Below are 17,357 nucleotides of genomic sequence, written 5' to 3' on the forward strand. Positions count from 1 at the left end.
GCACACAGGTAGGACAGGTGAAGGAGGTCGGTGTGCACACAGGTGGGCACAGGTGCAGGAGGTGGGTGTGGACACAGGTAGGAGAGGTATGGGGGGTGGGTGTGCACATAGGTAGGACAGGTTCAGGAGGTGAGTGTGCACACAAGTAGGACAGGTGCAAGAGGTGAGTGTGCACACAGGTAGGACAGGTGCAGGAGGTGGGTGTGCACACAGGTAGGACAGGTGAAGGAGGTCGGTGTGCACACAGGTGGGCACAGGTGCAGGAGGTGGGTGTGGACACAGGTAGGAGAGGTACAGGGTGTGGGTGTGCACATAGGTAGGACAGGTGAAGGGAGTGGGTGTGCACACAGGTAGGACAGGTGCAGGAGGTGAGTATGCACACAGGTAGGACAGGTGCAGGAGGTGGGTGTGCATAGTAGGACAAGTGCAGGAGGCAGGTGTGCACACAGGTAGGACAGGTGCAGGAGGTGGGTGTGCACTCAGGTAGGACAGGTGCTGGAGACAGGTGTGTACAAGGTGGGCACAGGGTCAGGGTGTGTATACACACAGATAGGACAGGTGCAGGAGGTGAGTGTGCACATAGGTGGGCACAGGTGCAGGAGGCAGGTGTGCACACAGGTAGGACAGGTGCAGGCATCACTGACTCCCATGCACCAGCCTCTGGCACCGCCTGCTGGCTGAGGGGATGGGTCGCACCAGGCCCCTTGGCCTGTGAGGTGTACACTGACTTGCTGGCTGCAACAGGGCTCATCTCACAGGGAAGACCTGGCACCTGCTGGTGTGAGAACCCAGGGGGCTGTGGGCTCCTGTCCACCCACAGCCCTGCCCTCCCTGTTCTGGGACCACATGTGTGCCTGGACCCCTGCCTGTTAACGTCTGACTCCAGCTGGACAGGGGACCCTGGGCACTCAGGTTTCTCCTAAAGAGAATCAAAACAAGTGCTTCTGCCCGCTCTGGCTGCATCCTCGGATTTCAGCAGGGACAGTCTGAGCAGCCTGCTGGGGATTATGACCCACGTCAGCTCTGAGGTCTGTGTTCTGGTGCCTCTATGACCTCATTCAAGGGAGAAACAGCCCGATTCCTAGGGGTGTCACATCTGCTGTCGTTCACCTGACCAGAGGCCACGTGTGTGCAGATGTGTGTGCATGTACGTCTATGTGTGCTCATGTGTATTCACTGAGCACCAGGACATGTGTGACAGAAGTTTTCTTGGTGGCAGCTCTGACCACAACTTTTCAGTCATTTGGGACACGACAGATAGAATTCTGAAGTACTGCAATATCGCCCCTAAATTCCAAAGCATTGTACTCCAAATAGGTCAGTCTAGATGGATGGTTGAGTAAATCACCTGATGAACTGAGCAATGTAGACAAAAAGTCTGAGAACTTTAGGTCAAGGGACTAAGAACACAATGTCTGCAGGGATCTGGGTCTCAGTTCAGATGAGCTGTGACCATGCACAGACAATGGGGGCTGCTGCCCGCAGTGAGGCTCTGCCATGTTCTTCCTGGTCTCTGTTAATCTCTTACCTCGAGAAGACATGTGTGCACAGTCATTATCTACCTCAGAGAAAGGCAGCAGTGCAGAAGCAGTGATGGACAGTCCACACACGGATGATGGACAAGGGTCAGCAAGGCCACCTGTTGCCACGGCAGTGTGGCCAGAACCACCAGGCGTTTCAAGAGAAACCAGAAATCCAGGTTTATGGCTGGTATTCTCTGATGGAAGATGCTGAGGAAGTAGCTGGGATGTAGATCTATGGGATGTGTGTGTTGGTTTGGGGCTAGAAGAGGAAGGAGAGAAAAGGCAGAACTTCCCCTTAGTTTTCAACTTAGACCTTGCTCACTGAGTCCAGCTCAGCAGCAGGACTGTTTGCAGCTCCCGTGAGGAAGCAGGCAGGGGAGGCGACTCAGGGTGCCTGGGCTTGGACCAGCTGCTCTGCCCCACCCCCTGCCCATCCCCCAGACTCTATGGGTTCACCAAGCAGATGTCTCAGGACCCTGCTGTGACCGAACTTACTGCTGAGATACAGTCAGGCTTAAAATAAGAAACATGCGTGTGTGTGTGTATATATATATATATATATATATATATATATATATATATATGTATATATACAGTAGGTGAGATTTTGGAAAGCCACCAAATATAAAATGTTCAAGAAACATGTATGTCATTCAGTTCAGGTGTCAGGCCTGTGCCAACCAAGTATATACGCCTCTCTGTATCTCTGCAGAGTTGAGAAGGGTCAAAGAAGGAGAGCAGGGGCAGTGATTCCGCCCACGAGTGAAAGGATGGCCTTGGCGTGGACAAGGACCCTTCCGGGAGTCCAGAGGAGGAAGGCAAAGATCACACAGAAGGAGTTAACTGAATTTAGAGTAGACTTGAATCTTTCCATCTTACTAATTTAAATATTATTATATCATCATCAGCTCATTTTTTAAGAATGGCATAAATTATAAAAGGGAGTCATAATTTATTTCTTGATTTGCTTCATGAAAACATTTAATGTGAAGGATCCATTCTATTTTTGTATATATATAAAAAATCTCCCTTAACTTAGGATTATTCTGTAATTTATACATTATTACAGACTTTTGAGGTGAGTAGCTCCTTTTAAAAGATATAGACATTGTCTCAGATTTGGTGAAGAAATGGATGTTTGAAAATTCTAAGTGGGTGCTGCCTTTTAAATCATATTCAAAAATGACTCCCAGCACAATGAAAATGGCAATATTTGTTCACGCCACATGCTCGGGCCGCAGGAGCAGTGATCGGTGTCTGGGCTGCTGCCACGTGATGTGTCTTGGGTCCAGCACTTTGCCTCAGGCAGAAATCTTAATTAAGGCCTTTTCCAAAGAGCACCCGGGGGTGCATCACCAAATTGGAGTAAAAATAGATGAATGACCAAATGCCACCAGGGCAGGATCCCTCTGAAATCACATTCCCCCCACAGGTCATGTCATCACTGACATGGTCAGCCTGAGGACCCTTCAGTTAGCCGTGACCTCCAGAGAGGAGGAGGCTAGCCCTGGGGGAGGGGGCTGAGGATGCAGTCTTGTGCACGCATACGTGTCTGCAGGCCCATGGCCCTAGCGGGGTGCTGACTGAGAGAAATATGGCCCCTGAGCATTCTCTCGTCCTAACTGGGTGCATTTATCCACTTTCTGCCAGGTGGGGGAGACCATAGTACTTCTGGGATCTCCAGGATGCTGCCCAACAGGCCTGTATCTCAGAGCAGACTCTACATCCAGTCATAGGACAGTCACACCCCTCCGAGGGGCATGGGTCACAGATGGGTTGCTGTACTTCCGCACACAGACCCCTGGCAGCGAGCCTCTGGGACAACGATGCGGCTCAAATAGGGAGTCTGCTTCTTTCCGGATTTCTCTGGGCTGTGCGAGCTATTGTGACCAAATGTTCCCCAATCTGCTCGTTCCTTAGCCAAAGTCATTCCCTGATACTTTTGCTCCGAGACACCTGACTGGCATCTTGTTTACCCAGGGGCCCGAGGGACTCATCTGTCACTGGGCGGGTGACTGTGTGACTCTGGAAGTTTCTGTCCATCAGGGCGCCAGCTCTGCAACGTCACCTGCTGGGCTCTGTACATTAATCCACTGTTCACACCTCTCAGCATTTTCTGATGGGGGCATTTTTCTGTGATTTCAGAGGAACAAATCCCTTCATGGCTCCAAAGTAGTATGTTTGCCTGGGAGCAGTAAATCCATAAATTTAGGGTTTTCTATTTGTGTTAGTAGAAGGAAGACAGCATCAATCTCAGAGTTTTTTTAAACCACGAGGGAAACATGAAGATGGAGAATGTTTCTGAATAATAATTCTTGGGCAAAACCCACCTCATATATTTCAGCCTGATCAGTCCTTAAATGAGATGAACTGCCTTCTCTTGTCCTGTCAATTTTGCCACTTCTTTTTAGGAATAATTTTATATCCGTAAAAAAGTGGGATATAACTGACATGTAACACTGCTTGAATTTAAGGTGTAGGAATGCTGATGTATTCTTGCAAAATGATTGCCTTTGTAGTTGGAACTCACACCTCTACTCTATCACAATCAGACAAAAGAATGGGTGGAGGATAGACAAAAATGTCTGATAGACATTTTTTTTTTGAAGAAGAAGACATACAGATGGCCAACAGGTACATGAAAAGTTGCTCAGCATCACTAATCATCAGGGAGATGCAAATCAAGCCACAGTGAGATGTCACCTGATGCCTGTTAGGATGCCCTTCTCTGAAAAAAACAAAAAGCAAAACAATAGAAAGTACCAATGTTGGCGAGGATGTGGAGAAAAGGGAACCTGGTGTACTGTGGTGGGAATGTCCGGGTGTAGCCACTGAGGAGAACAGCAAGGAGGTTTCTCAGAGATTTAAAACAGGAGTACAGTACCACCCAGGAGCCCTACTGTGGGTGTTCAGCCAGAGGAAATGCGTCCTTTGGGTTTAATCAACTTTATGATCTGTGAGACACCCACCATTCTTGTGCTGCCCCTTGAATTATTAAGTAATCACTGATAACGAGAAATAGAGGGCAGCCATCCTGGTGTGTCCCCCTGGAAACCCACCCTTTGGTTCCATCTTGTTCCCCCAGTTGTCATTCTGCCTGATGGTAACAGGGCAACAAGTAAAGAGTGCCAACTGAGAGGCAGTTTTGACAGAGAAAGAGACAAAATGAAGAGGTGCAGACTGAGAGGGCAGCACAACCCCGAGGACACCTGCTCAGACCTCCCTGGACGTGGGGCCCGTGGTCCACATGCATCTTTCCACATGAACACAAGCCCTCCATGAGGTGGCAGCTGGTTTGAAAAGAAAAGAGACCAGAAGAGTCTGGGACCTTTTGCTGCCTGCACTCCTGCCTGGGGAGCCATCGCCTCCCTGAGTCCTGCTTTCTGAGTTGCAGTCTGGACCACATGCCCCTTGCTTAGGTAATGGGACTGTTGTAGAGATTACAGGACTTAAGAAAGCTATTTAGTTTGTAAAATCCTCCAAAATGGAGGCCACTGTGATTTCTCTGTACACTGTCAGGATGCCCCGACCCTCCATGCAGTGGCTCAGGGATACAAACATATGGCTCCTTCTGTAGCTTCTTACTGAGTCTCTGCATTTTGATTTTGGGAGGTGAGCAGAGAGTAGCACAGAAAATGTCCTCTCTGGACTGGCCCTTACAGTCAGCGGCTGGAGATGGAGAGAAATCTGACCAGGATGAGCAGGCCGTTGAGGGTGGCAAGGAGGCAGGGTCGGTAATGAGGACGATGCGGGAGGGTCCTTTACGCAGTGCAGCTGATGTGGGCGGAGCTGTGCCCCCCCACGGAAGCCATGTGGAAGTCCTACCCCCAGAGCCTCAGAAAAACACCTTCTGTGGACAGAAGGTCCTTGTAGGTGAAGTCAGTGGGGGTGAGTGAGACCACAGTGGAATAGGGAGACCGTGACCCAACCCGCCAGCTGTCTTTGTGAGAAGATGGGTCTCAGACACCACCCGGTCTGGGGGATGGGGGGCACATTCCCCTGCAGCCCTGCCCACACCCTGGGCTGGGTCCTGCCTCCAGAGCTGGGAGGGGCTGATGCGACTCAGTGTGAGGGGGGTCATCTGAGGCTAGACCAGGTGGGGGGTGAGGGGATATTGGGGGTATATCTGTGAATCAGGAACAGCTTCTCCCTTCCTGTGGGCTCCACGGGTCCCACAGAGGAGCTGCAGGACCAGCGGGGGTGCAGACAGCTGGCGGGGATTGGGGGGGGTGCTTCAGAAGGGACCATGTGGATGGGGGGTGCTCGACTTGATGGCCTCGGCCTTGGGGAGGGCCATGAGCCTGGTCGTCAGGACGTGGCACTCAGACCTCAGGGGCACTCCCGGCCCCCTGGCTGTTCCCACATGTGGTGCGGCTGTGGGACACAGACTGGGGCAGGCCACCCGCACGTGATGCAGCAAGACTTACACACCCATCATCAGAGCCTTGCCCTGGGCCATGGTGGCTGCACAATGTGCTTTTTGGTCAAGTAAGTAAGAAAATTGGCCCCAGACTGAAAAATTAAAACTTTGCATTTTTGGCAACACTGGGTCAAATTGTAGTATTTTCTTTTTATTATTTGATAATGGGAGAGGGAAAAAAAATTAAATTACTTATTTTTGCCTAATTCCTGGTGATTTATGCCAGCTTTTGTTTCTTTCTTTGAATATATATTTTGCAGTACGATCACATGTTCCAGTTTTAGACCCTGATAGATTCAGGTCAGGACAATGGACACATTATTCTGGCGTGCGGTGGGCAGGGAGTGCTGGATGGGGGTGGGGGAGGGGATAAAGCCTGAATGTTCTGTGTCTCCATGAGTCACAAAGAAAGTCACAAAGCAAGGAAGCGTGTGAGCTCGCAGCACTTTCTGCCTTGGTCCTCTCCATGGCCTGTGGGGACCTATGTCCTCATTTATTCACACACCAAGTATCTACGAGGTGCTCGGTGTGGGAAAGACAGTGCTGTAACAGAGGTGTGGTCCTGCCCTTGGTCCCTGTTTCCCCCCACTTTAAATTCTTCTATAAACAGATTTGAAAAGCTCGACAGAATGAGCACATCGTTTTAGCCAGTAGCCGCGTCTCCTGGAAATCAGCTTTGGGTCTGAGGTTGACAAACTGTCTTTGACTGAAACAGTGTCCTTGTCTGGATTCCCGCTTCTTGTTTACCTTTAAACACGGAAACACATTTGTGTGAGTGGTGAACTGAAATCCGGCACTTGCTGGAGATCTTCTGCTCCACGATGAAAGCCACAGTAACAACACCGTCAGCTGTGAATGCTGGGGGAAAATAACCCTTTGTTCTAATTTTTAAAATCTGCGGACGAAAACAGCACTCATGGGGCTCATAGCCCAGGCAGTAGATTAAAAGCCTGTTAAATGCTATTTTCAGCTTGGCAGAACACCAACTGCGGGCTACCCTTCAGCTCCACTTCCTTTGAAATATGGCAACGTCACCGTAGCCAGGTGACACACTGAAGTGTCATTTTGGAATGATTAAACAACTGTACACACAGGCGGAACTAGGCTTACTCTCCAATTCCTGACCATAAAGCGCAGGCTGAGTCAAGGGGGGATGAGGGCTATGACCTCCCAAATGCCCACGTGGGTCCCAAACCACTCCAAATAAATGTATGAAAGTGAAGTCGCTCAGTTGTGTCTGATTCTTTGCAACCCCATGGTCTACAGCCTACCAGGCTCCTCCGTCCATGGGATTTTCCAGGCAAGAGTGCTGGAGTGGGGTGCTGTAGTAAAAAAGTATGCATGGTGGGTCAGCGCTGCTCAAGACAAGCCACTTCCTTTACCAACCCCACCCCAACTATAAACCTCTCCTATATTGAAATTCTTTAGTCATCTCTGGTTAAAACCCCCAAACTTGTGCTGATTTAGTGATTTTCTAGGCTTTCTATTTTTTTTATTATTATTTTAAATTCTCAAGCAAACCATGGGTATAACTTGTATATTTCTGTGCAGGCAGACTTGGACCACCCACTAATTTTAAACAGTTTGATTTTGGCTAAAATAGTTTTTAGACCACAATTTGCATAATATGGTTGGTTTGAGAGTTGCATTTTAGCATAAGTGGTAGAAACTGGCAATATGAATTAAGTCTTGCTACAAAACCAATCTTGCAAAAATAGTTCCTCGGTTACAGCATGTGGCTTTAAGAGAATCATCAGTAAAAGGCAATAGATCTATGCTGGAGGAAATTTCCAGGTTTTATGTCAAATATGTAAAGTTCACACCAAGAAAGTCACCTTTATGTTCATTTATAAATGTTTCCAGAGAATTTCTACCTTCTAAGGACAAAAAGACAGCTTGTAGCTTCCAGATTCAATGAAAAGTGTCTCAGGGGCTATGGTGCCAAGTAAAAATAAACCCGATCCAGGGCCACCATGCAGTGTGCACATGCACACTGAGACCGAGGAAGATGATTCCCGTCCAGTGCTGCATCTGGGTACAGCTTAGTCTTACAGAAGATCTGGGGCAGCATTCGGGCATTAAGGTGTGTGAGCTTTAGACATATTCCATGTCACTGAGTTATAAATACAGACTAGAATCCAACCTTCCTGTTTGGGTATAAAGTATAATCCTTTCTAGTCGTCACAGTTGTCATCACCATCACTTCGTCATCACCGTCATCACCACCGTCATCACCAGTATCACCACTACCATTATCCACATCACCGTCACCACCACCACCATCACCACCACCACCATTATCCATGTCACCATCACCATCACCACCACCATCACCATTATCCATGTCACCATCACCATCACCACCACCATCACCACCACCACCATTATCCATGTCACCATCACCATCACCACCACCATCACCACCACCACCATTATCCATGTCACCACCACCACCACCATTATCCATGTCACCATCACCACCACCATCACCACCACCACCATTATCCATGTCACCACCACCACCATTATCCATGTCACCACCACCACCATTATCCATGTCACCATCACCATCACCACCGCCACCACCACCATTATCCATGTCACCATCACCACCACCGCCACCACCACCATTATCCATGTCACCATCACCACCACCATTATCCATGTCACCACCACCACCATTATCCATGTCACCATCACCATCACCACCACCACCACCATTATCCATGTCACCATCACCATCACCACCACCACCACCATTATCCATGTCACCATCACCACCACCGCCACCACCACCATTATCCATGTCACCATCACCACCACCGCCACCACCACCATTATCCATGTCACCATCACCATCACCACCACCATCACCACCACCACCATTATCCATGTCACCACCACCACCACCATTATCCATGTCACCACCACCACCATTATCCATGTCACCATCACCATCACCACCACCATCACCACCACCACCATTATCCATGTCACCACCACCACCATTATCCATGTCACCATCACCATCACCACCACCATCACCACCACCACCATTATCCATGTCACCACCACCACCATTATCCATGTCACCATTACCATCACCACCACCACCACCACCATTATCCATGTCACCATCACCATCACTACCACCACCACCACCACCATTATCCATGTCACCATCACCATCACCACCACCACCACCACCATTATCCATGTCACCATCACCATCACCACCGCCACCACCACCATTATCCATGTCACCATCACCATCACCACCACCACCATTATCCATGTCACCATCACCATCACCACCACCACCACCACCATTATCCATGTCACCATCACCATCACCACCACCACCACCACCATTATCCATGTCACCATCACCATCACCACCATCACCACCACCATCATGTAACTGAACTTCCATCTTGCAGAGAGCGCTGCGCACTGGGCTATGAACAATGGGTGCGTCATCGTGCATTTGCAAAACAAAAGGATAAAAACAAATTTTGGGTGAGTTAGTAGCCAAGAACAATTTAATTAGGCCAATAAAATAGGAATCAAATAGGCACACTGCCATCATGCTAAATTCTGTCCATCTCTTAGAGGTGGGTGCAGTTAGATAGGAGCAGTTCCTTGCTGCCCAAGCAAAGAAGTTGTGATCTCTGACAAGATTCACAATAATCACAAAATAAAAACAAACTGCTTGTTCTGGAAAAGCCTGGTCTTGCTGAGTCCAAAACCTGGAGATGGATTTCTAGCATGTCCTGTTGATCAGCTTAAACATTTATGAAAGTTTTAAATGTGGTATACTTTGGCCATCTGTTGCCCAGAACTGACTCATTGGAGAAGACCCTGATGCTGGGAAAAATTAAGGGCAAGAGGAGGAGGGGACAATAGAGGACAAGATGGCTGGATGGCATTGCTGATTCAAGGGACATGAGTTTGACCCAACTCCGGGAGATGGTGATGGACAGGGAAGCCAGGCGTGCTGAAGTTCATGGGGTCACAGAGAGTCGGACTTGACTGAGAGAACTGTGAACTGAACTGTGGAGAGTCTCCATTCTCCTGGAATAGCCCACAGAGGATGGTGTGTGTATCTTCTAATTTTTGTAGAATTTCATGTCCAGAGCTCCCTCCAGGTTCTCAAAGACTATCTTCTAAATGTGCGTGTCAGACCACTTGCACCAGAGTCAATGCAGTGACCCGATAAACGCGGGGTCCTGGGCTCTGCCCCAGATGGAATCACCAAACAGGAACCAGGCATCTGCATTTTAACAAATGGCCCGTGTGAACCTTCTCCACTACATCACTAGGACTTTTTCTTCAGACACACGCGCTCACCCCAACTCACTCACTCACTGTTTCTCAAAACTACCCTTAATTAAAAGTGGAAACCAGTGTGGAGCAGGTTATAAGGAGCCATTTGAGGAGGCCGGGAGCCGACTGCTCAGCTGTATCACCCCCCTCATCCCACAGCCTGTTTGGATCCAAGGGTGAATGTAAACCAGCTGGGGGATTTATGGACTTCTTGTCCTTCAGACAATCCTCCATAAATATCGCTTCTCCCCACTGGGCATTTCAGGAGGATTAGAAAACGGAATTCAAGGTTTTCTTCACTGACAAGAACCCAGAGGCCAGTAGCTCTGTGTCTTGCTGAGGACAAAGCCATGTGATTTGTGAACCAGCCAGCTGAGGGCAGGGTTGAGATATTATTCTCTTTCTAGGAACTCCGCACCCTGAACAGTCATCACCCTCCCCAACACGAGAGCTGGCCAGTGATGGACCCTGTCTGTGCCCGCTTGGGGAACAGCCAGGTGGGACGAGAAATGAACCTGCAATTGCCAGGCAGTTCCAGAGCTGAGCCGATGGCTAGTGACCTGTCGGTCGGCAGAGAGCATGCGGACAGCACCTCCAGGAGTCACGGAGAACTGACTCTGTCTCTGTCATTTCCACCAGGTGCCAACCCCAACCAAGGTGAGCTGCCCGGGGTGCTGCCCCACCTGTGCCCATGGGCCTGGCCCTGCCCCCTCTGCTCCACCCACTGAGATGCTTCTGCATCTCACAATGTTGTTTCCTGCATCTACACCGAGAAAGACAACCATCTTCTGTAGTGTGGGAAGCAGGAGTGTGCACACACACACACACTCCACACATGCATACTGTACATATGCACACACACACACACGCTGTACACTGTACATATGCACACACATATGCTGTACACTGTACACATGCACACACACACGCTGTACACCGTACACATGCACACACACATATGCTGTACACTGTACACATGCACACACACATACGCTGTACACTGTACACATGCACACACATGCTGCACACTGCACACACACACACACACACACACACACAAACATACATAAGTCTGAGGTGGCCCCACTGCAGGGAGCACTGCCACGGGGCTGCGGGGACAGGCCTGGGGCTGAAATCATCTGTTTCCCAAAATTGGGATCATGGTGTCTGACTATTGCATGAAAATAATCTTTATACATGCAAGTAGGAATTATTTTTCAATAAATGTTGCCAGGATGCCTGTGTTTCGGGTGGGGCTGGGTAATAACATAACCATATGGCACCATTTCTCTTCTCCTGCCATTCTACTCATTTCCTGTTTTTTCTGCTGCAATTGAGCATCTTAATTATGTTTTAAATAACTCATGGAAAAACATTAGGAAATAGCAGTAAGGTTAAGCTTAAATCCACGATCTGCAGTAAAACTTACAAGAAGAAACTGAAAGGACGCCCTGTCTCCACTACTAGCACTTCATTGTCTAAACCATGCCGCTCCTCCCAGCAACTCAGAACCTTCTGTTGCTCCAGAACTCAGCTCAGGTGTCGCCTCTCCCCGCCTGATGAGAAACAGCCCATCTGCTCTGAAACTTCCCACCTGACCTTAGTGCTGTCTGTCCGTCCAGGCTTCACAGGTGGCGCCAGTGGTAAAGAACCCACCTGCAATGCAGGAGACATAAGAGACATGGGTTTGGTCCCTGCGTCAGGAAGATCCCCCGGAGAAGGCGTGGCAACCCACTCCAGTATTCTTGGCTGGAGAATCCCCATGGACAGAGGAGCCTGGTGGGCTGCAGTCCACAGGGTCGCAAAGAGTCAGACGCGACTGAAGCGACTGAGCATGCATGCATGCAAACATGTGCAGTTTTGTTCATTTTTAGAGCTACATTTTTTCTTCTGGAAAGGTCTTGAAGGTATTTTTACTATTTATTTTTGCTAACAGAAGATCACAGCTTTGTGTTGCACCTGACATTAAAAACAATTGTACTGGACTCTGCAATTCTCAAAACCAGGAATCACGCTCTACAAAACACACTTGGGATGTTCCATGAGCACACCCACTGTGTGCAGGTTGTGCCCATCTCCGCACAGTCAGAAAGCCTGGGGGCTGCGGTGAAGCAGAGACGGACCATGGCCGTGAAGACAGGCAGGGGCAAGGACTGTGAAAGCAGCCGCTTTCTTTTCAGGCAGAACAAACGACTCCGACACCCCTTTCCTCTCGGGGAAGTTCACGGTTGGGTGGCTGAGTCGCAGGGAGGTTAAGCGAGCTCCCTGCGGCATCTTCTGCCACACACACCTTCCTGCTGAAAGCTCGTTCTGCTTGAATTAGAGCCCGAGCACCTTCCAGCCCCGAGTCATTTGCTCCAACTGCGAACCCAGGGGGCCCACTGCTGGGGCCCCCACCGCCTGGCACCCCATGGCGCTTGCTCGCCGTCCTCGCCATCTGTTTGTCAACAGACGTCTTTTATCAGCAGACCCTGGACTCTTTTGTCTGTCTCTTTGTGTGCATGTGTGGTGCATCAAAAAAAAAGACAGTAAATGATTTTTAAATTTCATCCTTTTTTATGACTTTTCTTATTCTTGATATCAAGATCAGGACACACTCTGGTAATTATTACCAGTTATTTGTTTTACTATCGGATAATACACACTAACCCTTGACCTGATCATCTATACTAATGTGTCTTTGGGTAAAATAATATGCGTCTAAACCATTAGGTGTGCTCACTGCTGTGAAGATCCTCTGAATATTTTTCACACGAAGATGAGTAATACTAGTCAGAAAAAATTTAATGACTCGTTTGTTTATGAAAGTTTGAATTTGGTCGCGAGGTTCATTTCCAGTTTGCGTCCAGTAACCGCTCTGAAATAGAGGAGGTCTGCCTGCCGGACTCATGGTTTCTGAGAGGAGAGACTATAACACCCTGTGGAAAGTTCTGAATGACCGAGCTTCAGGTCTAGAGGTGCCGGAGGTCACCCTGCCCAGTCCCTCTGAGCTGGGGGGTGAGCCCCAGCTTGGGTGTCTTCATGCCTGAGACCAAGCATCATTGCTAACGGATAGTGAGGAAGTCCTGGAGCATTTGCTGCTGATCCCTGGGTCCCCCCAGAGCCTCAAACTCAGGAGGACGCTGCTGGGAAGCCCCTGGGCTGGAATGTTCTCATTCTCCCAGCCCCCCACTGAAGCACTTTACTTGCCCTTCAAATAGTTATGAAGGGCTTTCCTGATGTCGGGGGCAGGTTGCCATGGTGCCAAGTAACCCCAACCCTCCACCTGCGGGATGGTGAGGGCCCAGTGCTGAGCCTGGTGCTGGACCCGGGCCTGGGTGGGGAGGTGAGCAGATGGGCTCATGGGCTCAGCCTGGAGTTGGAGTGAGGGCGAGGCTGCGCCCTCTGGGAGATGCCCCCCACTGCCGCCACACAGCCCAGGAGGGCTTCCTGTGGGCAGAGGCCTTGTTCCCTCCTGCCCCTGTCCCTCCCTCCTGATTATCACAATTGACACCTGCCCTGGGCACCTTGGCTCCTGATGCTAGTCTGACAGCTGTGTTCCCTGGAGTCTGTGTCCCCCAGCCTCGTTCACGCTGGATCAGGGTGACAGTTTTCAACAGGGATTAGCATCTGTGAGTGCAGCTTACACTGCAGCATCAGGTCATGCAGGGAAGGGATGTGGAGACACTGCACCATCTCCCTGCCCGCCCTACGAGTAGGCTCAGAACTCAGGTGAGGAGATGGGCTGTCCCTGGAGGGGTCTCTGCTGGGGTGAGTCCTCTGGGCCAGACAGGCAACCGGCAGAGAACCAGGGCGGGGGGTGGGGGAGGTGGATCATCAACAGGAAGTGGGGAGACCAGTGGGGAGAGGGCTGGACCCAGTGTCCCCCAGGGCCTGGAGGCTGGGCAGGCACAGGTGGCTAGTCCCTCCAGCCCCTCAGGGCTTCCACATGGGCCCTGTGGTTCAGACTTTCCTCAGACCTCTGGTGTTTGATCCAGGCTCCGTGATTCACTCAAGTGTGAGTCCAGGTGAGCTGGGGAGCCTCCAGACTTTAGTGTTCTAAACTGCACAACAGGACTTCCCTGGTGGTACAGTGGATACGAACCTGCCTGCCAGTGCAGGGGACCCAGGTTCCATCCCTGGTCCAGGAAGATCCCACATGCCACAAAGCAACTGAGCCGGAGTGGGGTAACTCCTGAAGCCCATGTGCCATGGCAAACAGAAGCCCGCAACCAGAGCCTGAGCCCCACAACTAGAGGGGAGCCGCTGCTTGCGGCAACTGGAGAAAGCGTGCAGCAACGAAGACCCAGTGCAACCAAGGTGACCACACAACAGAAAGAAGTACAAATGCCAAAGTCAAGTGCCCTTCAGGGTCAAGGGAGGTCATCAGCACCTGCATGACCCAGCCCAGCACAGCCAGGACGTCGCTCTCTGTAGGTCCTTAGCAACACGGTGGGAGAACCTGGGCGGATGGAGGGCCTCCTGGGGAGGTTGCCCCCTGCCAGCAAACGTCTCCCGAGGGCAGGGAGCAGCGGGTGGAGGCCGAGGCTGGTGGATCCTGGCCTGGCTCCACTGCTGGTAACACCTGGCCCAGCGTCCTCACCTCCAACGTGAGGAGAGTCCAGCTCAGCTCCCTGGGCTGCTGGTCTGTGTGCCCCTGCACAGGTTGTGGACATGACCAGGTCATGCTGGTCTTGTCCTTAGTGACCTCAGGGCCTGAAGGGCTCCCAGGAGTGCCTCCGTGAACCCAGGCTCAGGTGAGGGCTGACCCCCAGATCGGCCTTCAGGGGAGGACGCCTTGTGAGCTGTCCATGCAGACGGAAGGCAAGAGCCGCTATAAACAGGCTGCATTTCAGAGGAGCCAGGTCCATAAAGACCCCATAATCGTGCTCGTTTCCTGCTTTTATGGTGTGCCATGGATTAGGTGATTAGAGTGTTTTTTTGGGGCTAATGGCAATAGCATGTTGAACTAAAATGCCGTTCCTGGATAAAACGATCAATCTCGTTGACTTCACCCACAAACACATGACATTGGGGGGTTGCTGATATGCTTTTATGATCTCCTGTCAGAGAGGGTACCATCATCACACTTGATAAACTGTTCTTTGGGGGCTTCCTTTTAATTTTATTTTTTATGCAATCATGGGAGCCCATAACCAATAAATTCAGCCTGATGCTTTCTCACTATTAACTAATCCCAAAGCAGCCCTCTGGGGTCTGCCCAGCACAAACCCTTCAAAGAATTTGTGCAGGATATTGGAAATGATATCCACCCTGGGACAGGGGTTTAAGGACTAAGCTGCTACTGTTTTCTTTGCCGTTAGAGTTACAACTCGGCTAAATGTCATTTAGTCAAAACGCTGCATTCTGCAGGATTTGCAGATGGGACTGACTATTTGCCTTTAATAAATTCATTGACTCGCGGAAGCAGTGTTAGAGCATTTGTTTGAGGAAAGGATGGGCGAGTGGCACAGACTGCGGACGCCCAGCTTCTCATTAGGTCCTTGCAGTCTCCAAAGTGTTTGAACCCAGATGGAGCTCCTGGGTCTTTCTGGAAAACACTGTAACAGCTGCAGAATGGGAAGGGAATTCAAATGAGGCACTGAGCCCTCACCAGGACGAGAACGGGGCCCCCACCAGGACACGGACCCGCAGCAAGTCCTTCTCATTCTTTCCTTGAGTCGAGGCTGGGCTTTTAAATAGTGTTTTAACCCAAATGGCTTCTGAGCTCCGCCTTCTCTACCCACACTCACCGAAGCGGTCTCTTTCGTTTCAGCCACAGAGGGCACTGGGTGGCAGATGACGATCTCGTTCTAACTGTGGGCTTAGTTTCTCTTTAGTGTTTCATGTTAATGAAGCTACTGGGAGACCTTGGGAGGCGCCGCCACAGGCCCTCAGGATGCCGTGATAATTGCTGCTCACCCTGGATCAGTACCTCCCCCGGGGCAGCCACTTCTTCACTAGAATCTGACCTAAATCTGCACCTGAACATTAAAACCTGTTGCCACAAAATCAGTGACAATCACATATCATTACAGAAGGAACTCAGTCCAAGGGCTCGTTTCTTTCGCTTGCTTTGTTCTTCTTGCTTGTGTGGCCCCGGGGTTGGGTGGGGCCTCATTGGGGAGCACGTCAGATGCCGGTGACTGTGATCGTGATCGCTGAGTAGCTGACTTCAGCAGAGAGGTGATTATGGGAAAGACTTTCACCACCTGTTTACTGAGCCTCTCCCCCATGGTGGCCTTGTTTTCATGCTTGGAAGGAACAAGGAATGAGACAGCTGGAATCTTTTTTCTCATGTAGCTCAAACTCCAGTTGGAGGAGGCAGGTTACATGTGCGCACATGTTTGTGTGGGCATGCAGGTAGCAAGTCCTTTTGAAGACACACAAAATCAGCAGGACAGGAGAGCTGGGGCTCAGGTGGGCCTCGGGGCCTGGTGGGAATGGACAGAGGGCACAGGCAGTGCCTGCATGAGGCTCCAGACCAGGGGCCCACGTGGCTGTCAGGTCTTCAGCTCAGCTGCATGGGGCCAGTGTTGCTGGGTCCATTTCACAGACGAAAAACCTCAAGTTTCTGAAGAAACAGGGTCGTGGGTATTAAGCAGAAGTCTCGGTGTTCAGACTCAAGACCTCAAGGTCAGACACCCGGGTTTGCCTGCACATTCAGCTCGCTGCTCTCAGGCTGGACCTCCCGCCATAGACTGGAGACACGTGAGGCTGCCCTAGGGCACCAGGGAGATGTCGCTGGTCTGAGGAGTGCTCACCGTGGCTCCATCTCAGAGCCTCTTACACGGTGAACATTTGACAAGGACTTGCTGAGCAGAAGGGGGGCTGCCCCATGGATTCCTATGAAATTCACCTGACAGTTTATTTGGGCGTTTGCCAGTCCTAAGGGCCCTGCTTCATTCACCCTGAGCTGCGGGACACCCCTGGATAATGACTCAGACAAGAAACCCCGGTGGTGGGGTCTGGATGCGCCATGATTTTGCAGGGGGTCCTGAAGCAGCTCCACGTGTAGGTCAACCTGATCAAGGGCACAGCAGGTGGGTGTTCTTCCCTCTGTCTTGGGACTCGCTTCTTGCCTGTGTGAGTGTGGGACGTGGTTGGTT

At 50.6% G+C, this 17,357-nt stretch overlaps 1 protein-coding gene across 1 annotated transcript in view; it reads right to left on the bottom strand.

Moving 5' to 3' along the window:
• ADARB2 (adenosine deaminase RNA specific B2 (inactive)) overlaps positions 1–12,706 on the bottom strand; it is a 133,573-nt gene extending 120,867 nt beyond the window's left edge. Inside the window, exon 1 of the mRNA XM_045162569.1 lies at positions 12,496–12,706. Within this exon, the coding sequence (XP_045018504.1) occupies positions 12,496–12,706 (211 nt within the window). The remainder of the gene's footprint in view (positions 1–12,495) is intronic.
• Positions 12,707–17,357: the final 4,651 nt, after the last annotated feature.

The sequence above is a fragment of the Bubalus bubalis genome, chromosome 14, assembly GCF_019923935.1.
Source record: "Bubalus bubalis isolate 160015118507 breed Murrah chromosome 14, NDDB_SH_1, whole genome shotgun sequence".
NCBI lineage: Eukaryota > Metazoa > Chordata > Mammalia > Artiodactyla > Bovidae > Bubalus > Bubalus bubalis.